At 53.6% G+C, this 14,224-nt stretch overlaps 1 protein-coding gene across 2 annotated transcripts; it reads left to right on the forward strand.

The window, feature by feature from the left end:
* Positions 1-75: 75 nt before the first annotated feature.
* IVD (isovaleryl-CoA dehydrogenase) lies at positions 76-13,274 on the forward strand. 2 transcript variants are annotated; one of them, XM_065870962.1, is made up of 12 exons: positions 76-240; positions 1,944-2,033; positions 2,268-2,319; positions 3,880-4,049; positions 4,991-5,084; positions 5,289-5,425; positions 7,127-7,223; positions 8,540-8,633; positions 9,125-9,206; positions 10,263-10,367; positions 10,478-10,550; positions 11,549-13,274. In XM_065870962.1, the coding sequence occupies exons 1-12, from the start codon at positions 88-90 to the stop codon at positions 11,680-11,682; spliced, it is 1,281 nt and encodes a 426-aa protein (XP_065727034.1). In that variant the 5' UTR covers positions 76-87; the 3' UTR covers positions 11,683-13,274. The 2 variants fall into 2 exon arrangements, with proteins under 2 accessions (XP_065727034.1, XP_065727035.1); XM_065870963.1 differs by lacking the exon at positions 1,944-2,033 and having other exon boundaries at positions 88-240; positions 11,549-11,682.
* The last annotated feature ends 950 nt before the right edge of the window (positions 13,275-14,224 follow it).

The following is a 14,224-nucleotide window of genomic DNA, read 5'->3' on the forward strand; positions in this document are numbered from 1 at the left end:
GGTGGCGGAAGCGAAGCCGGGGATTGGTGGAGCGCCGTAGGACTCGCTCACAGCTGCTGGGGCTCAGGCTCCCAGGACAAGGCCGAGATGGCGACTGTAGCTTGGGTACTGGGTCGACGCGTGGCGAGCTGGAGGCCACGGCCGCCACTGCAGCCGCTCGCCGGCCTGATTACCCAGCGGGCCAACTCGCTGTTGCCCGTGGACGATGCAATCAATGGGCTAAGCGAGGAGCAGAAGCAGGTAGGGAGCCTGACCCCCCTCCCGGCCCATTTTCCGTGCTCGGTGGTCTCCCTGGCGCTCTTCTACCCAGCGCCCACCCAGCCGCGGCGTGTGATCCGGGGGCTGTAGGAGCGCCAGCGCGGGGGCAGCCGCGGGCCCCAGTCTCCCCTCTGTGGCGGCAGCAAGGCCCGGTTGCCGGAGTTAGACGAGGAGTCGAGGATAGGAACGCTCCTGGGAGACCGGGGATGGTGGGGCGGGGGGTGTTTTGGTGGAGGATTGGCAGGACTACCCGCGTGCGGCAAAAGGGCCCTCAATCTGTCTGAAGTCTTCTTACACCTCAATACTGTCTACGGCTGTGGTTCTCAAACCTGGTTAATCATCACCATGGAATCTTTCAAATACACACCTTGGGGGTGGAGTTGAAATTCACAGTGTATATAATTCTTCAACCTATCGGGTCAAACCACAAAGTTGAAAAAAAAACTTGAAAGATGTTGTTACGAATGTGGCTCAACCAGAGCCATTCCTGGAGGAAGGAGACTGTTCACTTGGACACTGGCTTGGAGTTCCCGGGGAATGTGATTCTCCTGTGGCTCTAAGCAAGTGCCTGAGCTTGCCCACTACCCCAAAGTCCACTTGTATTTACAGTCAGCATACAGAGCTTTGAATCACCTCAGGCAGAAAGTGTTCAATCCTAGTTCTCAAACTTTCCTGCCAAAAGGAGTTTCTAATCTCTTTTGAATGATCCCTTTTACCCAAAGGCTCAGGGACAAAAAGGAGCCTGACACGTGCCAGGAACTGAAGGGGGTGTGGCTGGAGCACAGTGAGTGGGGGATGAGAAAGGTACTGGGGAAGGCTGGATAGGCTGCAGGGGTCACCTCACACGGGGCCTTCCAGTCCTGGGTAAGGAGTTTGTCTTAATTTTTTTTTAATGGTTAAAAAAAAGAAAGAAGCATAGTTAATTTACAATGTGTTAGTTTCAGGTGTACAGCAAAGTGATTCAGTTATACATATACATATATAAGGAGTTTGTCTTTTTTTTTTCTTGCGGAACGCGGGCCTCTCACTGTTGTGGCCTCTCCCATTGCAGAGCACAGGCTCCGGATGCGCAGGCTCAGTAGCCATGGCGCACAGTAGCCGCTCCGTGGCATGTGGGATCTTCCCGGACCGGGGCACGAACCCGTGTCCCCTGAATCGGCAGGTGGACTCTCAACCACTGCGCCACCAAGGAAGCCCAGGAGTTTGTCTTTTAAGGACAGTGGAAAACCATGGAATGATTTATGTAGGGGAGTGACATTTAAGAAATAATCTTCAGGGACTTCCCTGGTGGTCCAGTGGTTAAGACTCTGCACTCTCAATGCAGGGGACCCGGATTTGATCCCTGGTCAGGGAACTAGATCCCACAGGCTACAACTAAAAAATCCCCTATGCCGCAGCCAAATAAATAAATAAGAAATGATCCAAATAAATAAATAAATAAAAGCCTAATAAATAAATAAAAGCCAAATAAATAAATAAATAAAAAGAAATAACCTTCAGAAAGAGAGGGGAAGATCATCTCTGAGGAAGCATAAACTGGTGGGGCCTCTAAGTTTCAGTTTGATGCTCTTTGGTGAGGTTACTTGTGTCCCGTTTCCCTGAAGGTGTCCTCAGTAGTGGAGACGCTGTCCTCAGGGGCAATTATGTACCGTTTCAGCAGCATCTGTCCACGTCTCTCCCTCTAGCTTCGTCAGACCATGGCTAAATTCCTTCAGGAGCATCTAGCACCACATGCTCAGGAGATTGATCGGAGCAATGAGTTCAAGAACCTGCGAGTGAGTAGTGGGGCCCACTCTGAGGGGCACGGGGGCCAGACTGGGAGCTGGGCGGGGATGGCCTGGGAATTGTACTGCTGCCTGGCAGAGTTCTCATAGTCTTCTGGTAAATGAAAGCCCCCTAAGAATGCAGCCCCTTTCTGTGAAGCCCTTGGGTCTTGTTCCAGATATGCCAGGCCCCTGTGACTGTCTGCTTTCTCACAACCGACTATACTCATTCCATTCTGTTGGCAGGAGTTTTGGAAGCAGCTGGGGAACCTGGGAGTCTTGGGTGTCACAGCCCCTGGTGAGTATGGTTTCTTTCCCTACAGAGAACTTTTCTTGCATGCGCTTTAAAACCATTCCCAAAAGAAGCAGGAAAGGAGAAGAAAGATCATACTCGGAGAAACCAGAGTCTCTTCCCACTTGGAGCTGAGAAAGTGCCCAGTGACTGTCAACCCAGAGAAGAGTAAACTCTTCTGTGTCTTTAGGCGGTGATGTTAACAAGGCAAAGAATTTAGGTCAGTGTGGTTCACTTGGGTCACCCAGTGCATGCTTAACAAGTTCCCCCAGGTGATCTGGGGAGTTTAGAAAACTCCAGATCAAGCAGTGGTCTGAGTACCTCAGTCTTACTGCCTCGCATAATCCCTAGGCTCTGCCCTACCAGTAGCATCGAGGCAGTACCGCTCAGGACAGTGTGTTCCTGTGGGGGATGCCTGTGTTCTCTGCCCACAGCTGGGCCCTAGAGCTCATCTGGAAGCAGACGGAGGTAGAGGGGAGAGGGATGCCGTTCTGAGCCTCCACAGTGAGGTGGCCAGATGATGTTTTTAACAGGCTGTCCCTGGGCCTGTCCAGAGTCCCCTGTGGGTCTTGCTACTTGTTTCCGGGGGGAGAGGGCAGGGAGCTGGTGGGCTTTGTTTCAGATGTTGGCCTCTAGAGCAAAGGCCAGGCCTGGCTTGCAGTGCCTTGTAAAGAGGTGAGCCTATGGCCTCGCCAGCCAAAGCCTGGACAGCCCACCCTGCTTTGGCCTGTGTTCACTGGGCATTAGAGTAGTGGTGGACCACAGTATTCTCTCCTTACATCCTCCCCTCACCACTTGGAGACAGTTCCTGGGATTTAAGCTGATCGTACAAAGTTACATCATGAGTAATGATGTAACCACTTAAAAATTAATTTAGACTATCTTAACGTACAATAGTAGGGGGAAGGTTGCTGGGAACTCTCAAACAAGACTCTTTCTCCCATTGTGTCTTGGGGGTTTAGGAGCCCCCATAAAGAATATTCTTCTGAATCAGATGCTAGTTAATGGAAGAAAGAGGCAGTTAGGAATCAGATGAAAACCCTATCCAGGGATAACCTTGAAAAGAAAGCCAGGTATGAGTTCTGGTTTCCACATGGTGTCCTGGTAGCAGTTTCTAACGTTACCCGCCCATGGGCTTTCCTTCCTGGAGTCGTGCGGGTTGGGCTAACCCTTCCCTAGAGCCAAGGACCAGCCTGACTTCTTGGTCAGAGTGAACATACACAGAGGGCCTTGCCAGGGTTTACCCAGACAGCAGGGCGGAGGGAGGGGAGGCTGGCACCAGGTAACCCAGCCTCTTTGATTTTGATGTTTGGGATAAAGCAGGAGTTGCAATGACTGTTTTCTGAACCATGCCTCAGCTGATCAGAGGCAGCAGCAGGCAAAACCAATTCTGTGAGCTTGCGAGCAGGGTCCACAGCATCCGCCTGTTGACCTTGCTAGAGGGAACTTGGAATAGGTGCTATAAGAGTGTTCCTCTACTGCAAATAAATGTAAGATTCCTCTCAGTGTCCTCATTTAACCGGGCTGCCTTTTCCACTCCCCTGCGCCCCCCACCCCGACCCCTAGTTCAGTATGGTGGCTCTGGCCTGGGCTACCTGGAACACGTGCTGGTGATGGAGGAGATATCCCGAGTCTCTGGAGCAGTGGGTCTCAGTTACGGTGCCCACTCCAACCTCTGCCTCAACCAAATTGTTCGTAATGGAAACGAGGCCCAGAAGGAGAAGTACCTCCCCAAGGTGAGGAAATGGGGATGGAGAAACACGCTGATTGCATGGTGCAACCACCAGCCATGAGGCTTCTCCCCCATTGGGGAGGGCTGGTCAGCCTTGCTTTCTGTAGCATGCTGCTGCCCAGAAACTGATAGGGGTAGGAAGGGGTCAGGGATTTGTTTTAAAATACTTCAGTCAGGGCTTCCCTGGTGGTGCAGTGGTTAAGAATACACCTGTCAGTGCAGGGGACATGGGTTAGAGCCCTGGTCCGGGAAGCTCCCACGTGCCGTGGAGCAACTAAGCCCGTGCGCCACAACTACTGAGCCTGCGCTCTAGAGCCCACGAGCCACAGCTACTGAAGCCTGCGTGCCTAGAGCCCGTGCTCCGCAACAAGAGAAGCCACCGCAATGAGAAGCCCGTGCACTGCAACGAAGAGTAGACCCCGTTCTCCGTAACTAGAGAAATCCCACGCAGCAACGAAGGCCCAACTCAGCCAAAAATAAATTAAGAAAATAAAAAACTAAAATATGACACTAAAAAAAAAATAAAATACTTCAATCAAAAAAATTAAAAATAGGAACTTCCCTGGTGGTCCAGTGGTTAAGACTCCGTGCTTCCAATGCAGGGGGCGTGGGTTCCATTCCTGGTCGGGGACTCTCAAGCCGCATGGCACAGCCAAAAAATAAATTAAAAATAGGGCCAGAACACCTGAGTCAGTCACTGGACAACATTTACTGAGCATTTTAAGAAATGAAAGCCTAGGACTAGCTTCCCTTGCAAAGGGAATGGGAATAGAAGAGAAAGCTTCAGGCTTGTGGCTATGAGGCTTCTCTTCTGGGACTTTACCTATGCCCGGATCTGAAAGAAGTTGGAAGGGGTGTCATGTGAACAGGCAAGACATGGTATCAGTGAGCCCCTGTAGGGTATTTCTGAAGTCATAACAAGGCCCTTTGGGGTTTTCCTTGCAGCTGATCAGCGGTGAATACGTCGGAGCCCTGGCCATGAGTGAGACAAATGCTGGCTCCGATGTTGTCTCCATGAAGCTGAAAGCAGAAAAGAAAGGTGAGGATCCCCTTGATTTGAGAGCTGGAGTGGGCAGAGGGACAGACCTTCGAGGTGAGGGGGCAGTGACTGGAGGTGGCCTCCGCTGGGTTTCTGGAAGCACTTACCAGCTAGACAGCTTTTTGGTCCACAGAAGGTCTGGAGAACTGACTGGTTGAGACAGGCCCATACAGCTTATGCAAGTAGCCAACTTCCTGTCCTTAGGAGACCACTATGTCCTGAATGGCAGCAAATTCTGGATCACCAATGGCCCTGATGCTGATGTCCTTATTGTCTATGCCAAGACAGATCTGGCTGCCGTGCCAGCTTCTCGGGGCATCACAGCCTTCATTGTGGAGAAGGTGAGTGTAGGGGAGTGTATGGCGGGAGGCTTTTATCTCCTGAAAGTGGCACCAGAGATGACCTCCTTCAGGTGATTGCAAAGACCATCAGGGTTTGTGTGCTCTGCCAAGGCTCCCTCCTGGGATGGGGCTGAGGCGGGAATGGAGACTGAAAGGAGGGTGGCCAAAAAGTGGTCAAGTCTGAGGACAGTGGAGCCATCCACAGAGCTGGGCTGTCCGGAGGTCCAGGAAGATGAGGACTGAAGGGAGGCCACCAGCTTTGACAACCAGGATGTCACTGGTGGACTTGGAGAGAGCAGCCGCGGGAGCCCAAGGTATGAGTGAGGATGCAGGTGGAGACCGGAGACTGCACCTTCCAAGTCTTGTCAGTAAAAGCACAAGGGAGACAGCAGGAGTTAGAATGAAAAGTTGGGAGTTTCAGTTTGCTCTTAGGAATGGTAGAGAACTGAGCAAATTTTTTGGTAAAGAGAAAAGAAAATAGGAGAAGGAGAAAGTGAGATGCATGAGAGAGAGTGAGCAAAGCACAATGGTGAGTTGAGGGAGAAGAGGCACAGGTGGGGGATGGTGATGGTGATGGTGGAGGAACCATCTGCCTTATGGTCATGAAGTAGGAGGCCAGGGCCCCTGGGAGGGCAGGGGGACCATGGGGGCAGGGGAGTTGGTAGAGAGTTTCGTGAATGAGTGTTTTAAAGATTTGCAGTACCCTCCATAGGGAGAGGGAGAGAGTGTTTCGGAATGGGACTGGAGGACAAGAAAAGTGAGTAGCCCAAAGGGCGTGACTGAGATGGGAACTCTCCAGGTTGAGTCACGCTGCTCTCATCTCCTAGAGGAGAGGGAAGCAACACCTGGCAGTGCTCTGATGGGCATATGCCAACGTGTTCTGCATCTGATTAGTCCAGGTCAGAGCACACAGGTGGTTGAGTTGAACCCTGGGTGGGACTCCATTAGGTACAGGTGGCAGAGGAACAAGGGTACAAAGGAATTGAGTGGGCTGGGGAGAGTGTCTTCGAAGTGATTTCCTGGGGCTTCCCTGGTGGCACAGTGGTTGAGAATCCGCCTGCCGACGCAGGGGACACGGGTTTAAGCCCTGGTCCGGGAAGATCCCACATGCCGCAGAGCAACTAAGCCCATGTGCCACAGCTACTGAGCCTACGCTCTAGAGCCCGCGAGCCACAACTACTGAGTCCTCGTGCTGCAACTACTGAGGCCCACACGCCTAGAGCCCGTGCTCTGCACAAGAGAAGCCACAGCAATGAGAAGCCCACGCACCGCAACGAAGAGTAGCCCCCCTCGCCGCAACTAGAGAAAGCCTGTGCACAGCAACAAAGACCCAACACAGCCAATAAAAATAAATAACTTTTTAAAAAAATCTTAAAAGAAAAAAAAAAGAAGTGATTTCCCCCAAGGAAGGGAACCAAAGCCAGGAAGGGTCAGAAGGGCGCCAGGGAGCTGGCATTTCACTGGGAAAGAACCGGTCTCCCGAGAACTGGGGAGAATGCAGCCAGCAGCAGGGGAGGCTGGGGTGGAGTGTTAGGGCAGCGCCTCCAGAAATGGGGTGGTTGCATACAGAGTAAGTAGACGCTGGTGTATCAGGCAGATACAGGGACTTGATGGAAAGATGGTTACTTCCCAGGGGTTTCCCTTTTCTTGGCCCCCTTGGGGACTGCTCTGTAATCAGGGCCACCTTTTATTCCCATAAAGGGTATGCCAGGCTTCAGCACCTCCAAGAAGCTGGACAAGCTGGGGATGAGGGGCTCTAACACCTGTGAGCTAATCTTTGAGGACTGCGAGGTTCCTGGTGAGTCTCTGAGAATGAGGGAGCCCCTGTCCTGACCCCATCACATGCTGAGAAAGCCCATCTCTGGCTTGGAGAGCCTCACCATTGTTAGCTCACCACTGGTATGTGGCCGGAGAGTGGGCCTGCCACTGTGCCCTTGCCCACTGGCCCATAGGTGTTGGTCTCAATCTGGACAGCTGTCCTTCCCGGCCAGAGCTCCTGCAGCTGTATGCCCTACTGTGGCTTCAGGGAAGGGTGGTGTTCCCTATGTGGACCACACACTGTGCCTGGGGCTGGTATTCCAGTATCTGGAGTAGAAAGGTAAGATCTGCCCTTACCCACTCACGTCCTTCAGATGTCCTTGTGTGTACATTTGCCTGTACAGCCTGTGTGAGGTATTCATTAACAATGCTAAAAAAACATCTAAATAAACTGATGGAAGCTGGACTCGGTGAAGGGAAGGCAGTTCAGTTTATAGGTATTTCTCCCCTGAAGTGTAAGTGAGCATGGCACATCATGAGAGAACCAGCGCGCCTGCCGTGCACTGATGAGACGGAGGGCACAGATTTGATCACCAGTTAGGATGGTTCTGTGTCTCAGCCATAAACCATCCCCCTGCCCCACGATCCGCCACCTGAGAAAAGTGTGCTTTAGTCACAAGGAGCACCTAGGGAGGGACGATCAGTGCAGAGCCTTCTTTGTCGGCAAGGAAAAAACTCCACTAGCATTAAAGACAGGTCAGTGGTGTCAACTCTTTGCACTCAGCTTCCTGCCCACACCTCCCCAGGCCATCCAGTGTCCTTGCTTCCTGGGTGGGGAGGTGTTCAGCAGTTTCTGTCACCGGCACCAAATGGCCCATCTCCTGGACAGGCTCTTCCATGGACCACCCAGGGGAGGGTGGAGGGTAGTATTAACCAGAGCAGACTCAACCTGGGGGAAAGAGTAATTCTCTGGTTCCTTTATGGGCACAAGTGTGTTAAAAAGAAAAATTGGGAGAGGTTGGATGACTTCTAGACCAAACTAGCTTTTCTTCTTTCCCATCCAAGGCAGCTCAAGAAGAGAAGGGGAGGATCTAAGGATTGGGCCTGTGTGTCTGGTCTTGGGGATGGTGTGTGTGTTGGGGGCAGGGTGAGGGGAGCATGTCCCCACTAGCAAACTCCACTTCTGACTGGAAATGGTAAACTCCATCCTTTTCCTCACCTGGAGCCCTAGTTGAAGGTCAGGTAACATATTTTAATGCCTTGTGAGAGAGCCATGTTACTAAACCCAGCAACTTTTCTAAAAGCGAGGAGGCTGTGGACAGCTCCCTTGCCCCTGACCAGCACTTTTCCCTGCAGCTGCCAACATCCTGGGCCATCGAAGTAAGGGTGTCTACGTGCTGATGAGTGGGCTGGACCTGGAGCGGCTGGTGCTGGCCGGTGGGCCCCTCGGGTGAGTGTGAGGCTTGGGGCGGGGGGTGGGGGGGAGCTGGGTTCTTGTAGCCTCCTCAGCAGGTGGTGCCGCAGCCCTCCCCTGAGGCCGATGGGAGCCTGTACCTTATCTCCTGGAGACAAAAAATTACCTTTCCTCTCACGTTTACTTTCTTTGCACTGAAGGCAAGTATCATTGGGTGACAGACACAAGGCCTGAGGAGCCACCCTGCTTAGTTACTCAGATGTGAAGCAAGACGCCTGAGCTCTAACCATCTACGAAGGGTCCCGCCACTCCGCCTGGTCTCAGGGGAAGGGGCACTCACTGCTGGGCAGTCAGTGTGGTGACTGAGCAGGGCTGACAAGGGTCCTCACGCTCCTTTTCTCCTCCCTGGGACGCCAGCTCCTTGTCTTGCTGGGCTGCCCCCCAGGCCTTTCCACACTAGCATTTGCCCCCCAACCAGCAATGGGGTAACAGCGAGGCCCCTCGCCAGTGTTGTCTCCTTCCCGCAGGATCATGCAGGCCATCCTCGACCACGCTATTCCCTACCTACACGTGAGGGAAGCCTTTGGCCAGAAGATCGGCCACTTCCAGGTGAGTGGAATGGTTTTGTTAAGATGTACTCTTTCATTGGGTTCAGGTTTTCTTTAATAAATGAACAAATAGGGCACTTGCTGTGGGCATTTACTATCCTTCGTCAAAAAAATGAGTTTGAGGGACTTCCCTGGTGGCACAGTGGTTGGGAATCTGCCTGCCAGTGCAGGGGACATGGGTTCGAGCCCTGGTCTGGGAAGATCCCACATGCCGCGGAGCAACTAAGCCCGTGCGCCACAACTGCTGAGCCTGTGCTCTAGGGCCAATGAGCCACAGCTGCTGAAGCCCGCGTGCCACAACTACTGAAACCCCAGTGCCTAGAGCCCGTGCTCTGCAACGAGAGAAGCCACAGCAATGAGGAGCCCGCACACCGCAATGTAGAGTAGCACCCGCTCGCCCCAACTAGAGAAAGCCCATGTGCAGCAACGAAGACCCAACACAGCCAAAAATAAATAATAAATAAATTAAAAAAAAAAAAAAAGAGTTTGAGGGAATGCCCTGGCGGTCCAGTGGTTGGGACTCTGTGCTTCCACTGCAGGGGGCCCAGGCTCGATCCCTGGTTGGGGAACTAAGATCCCGCAAGCCTCAAGCCTCGTGGCATGGCCAAAAAAACAAAAAAATGAGTGAATGCTTGGGGCGCAGGCTTCCTTAGCATGCTACCTGGCTTTGAAAGCTGTCAGGCAGTTCATCTCATGTCACCTCCCTTCCTGTCTGAGATGAATGAATGAGGCATTGTAGGGTTGGAGGGTGAAGGGAGCAGATTGTGGGGAGGGAGTAGCATTTTGAGTCACACTTCCTGGGCTGCGGGACGGTCGGTAATGAGGGTCGTGTGAGTGGAGGGCCAGGTCCACAATGCAGCAGCAGCTCTCTGGCCTTAACTCCAGACCTGCTACCATGTCTGTCATCCTAAGCAAGTCCCACCACCTCCTCTCTGTGCCCCGGGTCCCCATTCCCGGCTGTCAGGTTGCTACTGCTGACCCACTTTCGGTAACTAGGGAATGATTCTGAGAGGAGCGTGTCTCCACCACACTGACCTGGGGCTCCCTTTGTGTGCAGTTGATGCAGGGGAAGATGGCAGACATGTACACCCGCCTCATGGCCTGTCGGCAGTACGTCTACAATGTCGCCAAGGCCTGTGATGAGGGCTACTGCACTGCCAAGGTAAGGGCTGGGCCCAGAGGAGAGCGTGCCGGGGCAGGGGTGGTTGCTGGGCCCCCTCCCCCCGTGGGGCCCTGGCGGGGGCCCTGCTGACACGGAACCTCCTCCCACAGGACTGCGCTGGGGTGATTCTTTACTCAGCTGAGTGCGCCACACAGGTAGCCCTGGACGGCATCCAGTGTTTGGGTGAGCGGCCCCCGCCCCTCACCCTGTGCTTCAACTGAGCTGCCCCTTTAGGCTCCTCCTGCCCAGTTACTGGGAGGACATGGAAAAGCAAAGAAGAAAACTGCCAGAGGCCACAGGTTGCTACTGTCTCCAGTAGTGCCCCCCTCTTACCCTCCCAGCCTGGTCCTATGGGCACCGGGGAGTGGGGAAGAGGAGACGCCTCAGAGGTGGAACAGCCTCACTTCAATGCCGCATAGTGGTTAAGAGCACAGGCTTGAGCCAGACGGCCTAGGTTCAAATCCTGGCTCTACCACTGACCAGCTTTGTGACTTGTGCAAATTACTTCACCTCTCTGGGCCTGGCCCCCAGTAAGTGCTATGCAGTAGTTTCTTGTCCCCCTTCTCCATGTTTGCCAGTGGTTCTCCCCTACCTTTGCCTGGCATCCTCAGCACTCTGAGTGGACTTCCGGCCTCCTGTCCACCCTCCCCACAATTAGGTAATCCCCACCCCATCCCTCTCACCACCTTTTTTTATTTTTTATGTTTTATTTTTGGCTGTGTTGGGTCTTCGTTGCTGTGCGCGGGCTTTCTCTAGTTGCGGTGAGCGGGGGCTACTCTTTGTTGCAGTGCGCAGGCTTCTCATTGCGGTGGCTTCTCTTGTTGCAGAGCATGGGCTCTAGGCGCATGGGCTTCACTAGTTGCAGCACACGGGCTCAGTAGTTGTGGCTTGCAGGCTCTAGAGCGCAGGCTCAGTAGTTGTGGTGCACGGGCTTAGCTGCTCTGTGGCATGTGGATCTTCCCAGACCAGGGCTCGAACCCGTGTCCCCTGCATTGGCAGGCGGATTCTTAACCACTGCGCCACCAGGGAAACCTCTCATCACCTTTTGCTGCTTCTCTTCAATCAGTCTCTCCTCCTAGCCCATTTCTATGTATTTGATCTTCTGTTTGCTTTCATTGCTTTGCCCACTGCCCATCACTTTTCCTGTTGTCCTTTCTTCTGTGCCCAAACCATGGCTGCAGGTGGCAATGGCTACATCAATGACTTCCCCATGGGCCGCTTTCTGAGAGATGCCAAGCTGTATGAGATCGGGGCTGGGACCAGTGAGGTGAGACGGCTAATCATCGGCAGAGCCTTCAACGCAGAATTCCACTAACTCCAAGACCCGTCATCCCCTTTCCCAGCACCTAGAGGCCTTTCTCTGGAAGGAGAGACGCCGCACCTCTTCTCCAGGCAGGCCCTGCCCACCGGCCCAGGGAAGCTGTGCAGCGGCTTAACATGGACTCCTCAGGAAGCATGCTGGCTTTTCTGGGGCTCAGTGGGAGGGCTTTGGTGACTCTGCGCCCTTGCTCTCTAACTTCAAGCCTGATGCCCCACCCCCGCTCCCAGGGTGGGCACCTTTTTTCCTGGTGAGCCTCTGCCAGGGAACTCTCTGCTCAAGTACACAAGAAGTGTTGCCCCTCTCCTTCATTTGAACTTGGTAGCGTCTTTTCTTTCTGGGGAAAAATACCCCCCAAACCTAGCCTCTGTTTCTGCCAATTTCTAGAGGCATCAGCTCTCAGCAGCTTGTGAGTGGGCACCCCCTCTGCAGCAACCCCTCCATCCCTCATTCTTTAAGCTGAAATCCTACCACTGGGGTAGAGGTCTGGAAATAGGCATCTCAGAACACCTGTGCCACCCAGAGTCCACGGTGGGGCAGAGGTCAGCGTGCTCGTGAAGGACGGGGCTCAATGCCTCCAGCACAACGCTGCCACCGCCACCGTCCAGTCCTGGCCATGTGACAGCCCACAGCTGACTGGGCAGCAGGCCTGGGTTGGCTGGCTTAACTCCAGCCAAGGCTGCCTGCATACATTTCTCTGGACACCCTATGGCTAATTTTGTTACAACTGCACAGTGGCTGCTGCCATTTTGTATTAAACATTTCGTGAAGCAAACCCATCTGCTTCTAAACTGGTGTTTTGGGGGAGAAGCAGTCTACTTGCTGCTGCCTTCTGTCTGGCTCCAGCCCTATGTCCTTGGAGAGTGGCTGGTCCGGGTCCTGCTTCTGGCCCTTCAGCCTGCTCATTGGTGATAGGGGACACAGGGGTGGAATCAGCCCTTAGGATAGAGGAGTTCTCAACCTCCCTTTTCCAGATCTCCCAGTGATTTTTTAAAGAAAGGAGGGAGCGGTAAGAGTCTTGGAGCTAGAAGGAAGCTCGTAAGTTTCTGGAAACCATCCCCGTGTTTAAGATCAAGACAATTTGATTTTCCCAAGGTCAGAACTGGAGCTAGAATCCAGATCAGCAGAAATAGGGGTTCTGGGAATGCCAGGCTGGGGCCCTACTACATGGCCACCTGGATGGAGCACAGTGAGAGTGGGACAGTTTTGGGTTGTCCCACCCCATCTAATTCCCTAAAAGAGAACTGGTTTTCTTGGCCCTCAGCCCAGCAGCACCTGTTCTGACTTTTGGTCCTGGCCTAAAGCCAAGAGCTGTTCCCAGCCTGATGCTTGTGACAGGTGGAGCTAGCTCCTTACCAGCCCCAGCCCAGTCCTATCCTGAGGGGCTTGTGGCCCTGTCCCTTCACTTCCCCACCCTGCTCCCTACTATGTTGGAGATGAATGTGGCTAAAATGGTGGTCTTGCTGGTTATAAAGTGTAGCTGGAACGAACAGCCCGAAGACGTTCAGAATGGGATGCTTCATCCAGTCAGTGTGGGTAACGGAGCTCTGCCACCAACTTGGGGAGGATGATTATTCTCCCAATGCTATATGTGAAATAGAAATGTTATAAAATAAAGCCAAAAAAGTGTAGCCTGAGTCATGAATGATGGGAGAGCAGGGGGCACTGGTTCTTCGTATTTGGGGTTGTTAAGTGCATTGTGCAACTCTGCAGTACCAGCTCCCAGCACCACTCCTTCCTGGGGCTGCCTCATTCCACTCCAGTTTCAGGCAGGTCACTATCAGCCCAGCTCCCCTGTTGACTACCATGCCATTCTTTGTTCTCCTACTGTTTGCCCCGTCGGATGGCAACAGAAGCTAAGCGAATGGTTTTCCAAGTGTGGTCTGGGCACACCCTTTATCAGAATTTAGCAACCTGTAAAAAACCCAGATTCCTGGATGGGACCCAGACCTAATCACATCCCCAGGGGTAATTATAAAGCACAGGCAACCTTTTAGAACAGCTGATCTGGGGCTTAGAGGACACACCTCCAGAGGCCTGAGTCCTAATTCTAAACCCATATAACCTGGTAATGACAATCGCTCACCTATACAGACCTCTCAAGTCTCATACTGACATATTAGCTCCTTTATCCCGACAACCCGGTGCAGGAGACAAGGTTGCGCAGGGCCCGCTTCCTGAAGACCGGTGAGTTGCCCACGGTACCTGAAAAAACGCTAAGGGAACCGGCCACGCCCAGACGTGGAGCCAGCCCTGGCGTCAGTTAGGCGTTGGGGCTGAGAAAGGGCGCCTCTTTTTTATTTGGGGGCGGACGCCCAGTCCACGCCCCGCCCGGCTAACCCAGGACCGTTAGCCGCGACCCCCAGCCTAGGACAGGTCCAGGGTCCAGGGTCCAGGGTCCTCCTTCTGTCCCCCTCCCGCGAGGCGCCGCACACGCGGCGGACCCCGGCTCGGGCTCGGGCGCGGTTCCGTGGGTCCTGCGTGGAGCTCGCCTGACCCCTGCCGGCCGCCCGCCGCAAAGGCAGGGTGCTCTGGACTG

The sequence above is a fragment of the Phocoena phocoena genome, chromosome 2 (genome assembly GCF_963924675.1).
Source record: "Phocoena phocoena chromosome 2, mPhoPho1.1, whole genome shotgun sequence".
In the NCBI taxonomy this organism is placed as follows: Eukaryota; Metazoa; Chordata; class Mammalia; order Artiodactyla; family Phocoenidae; genus Phocoena; species Phocoena phocoena.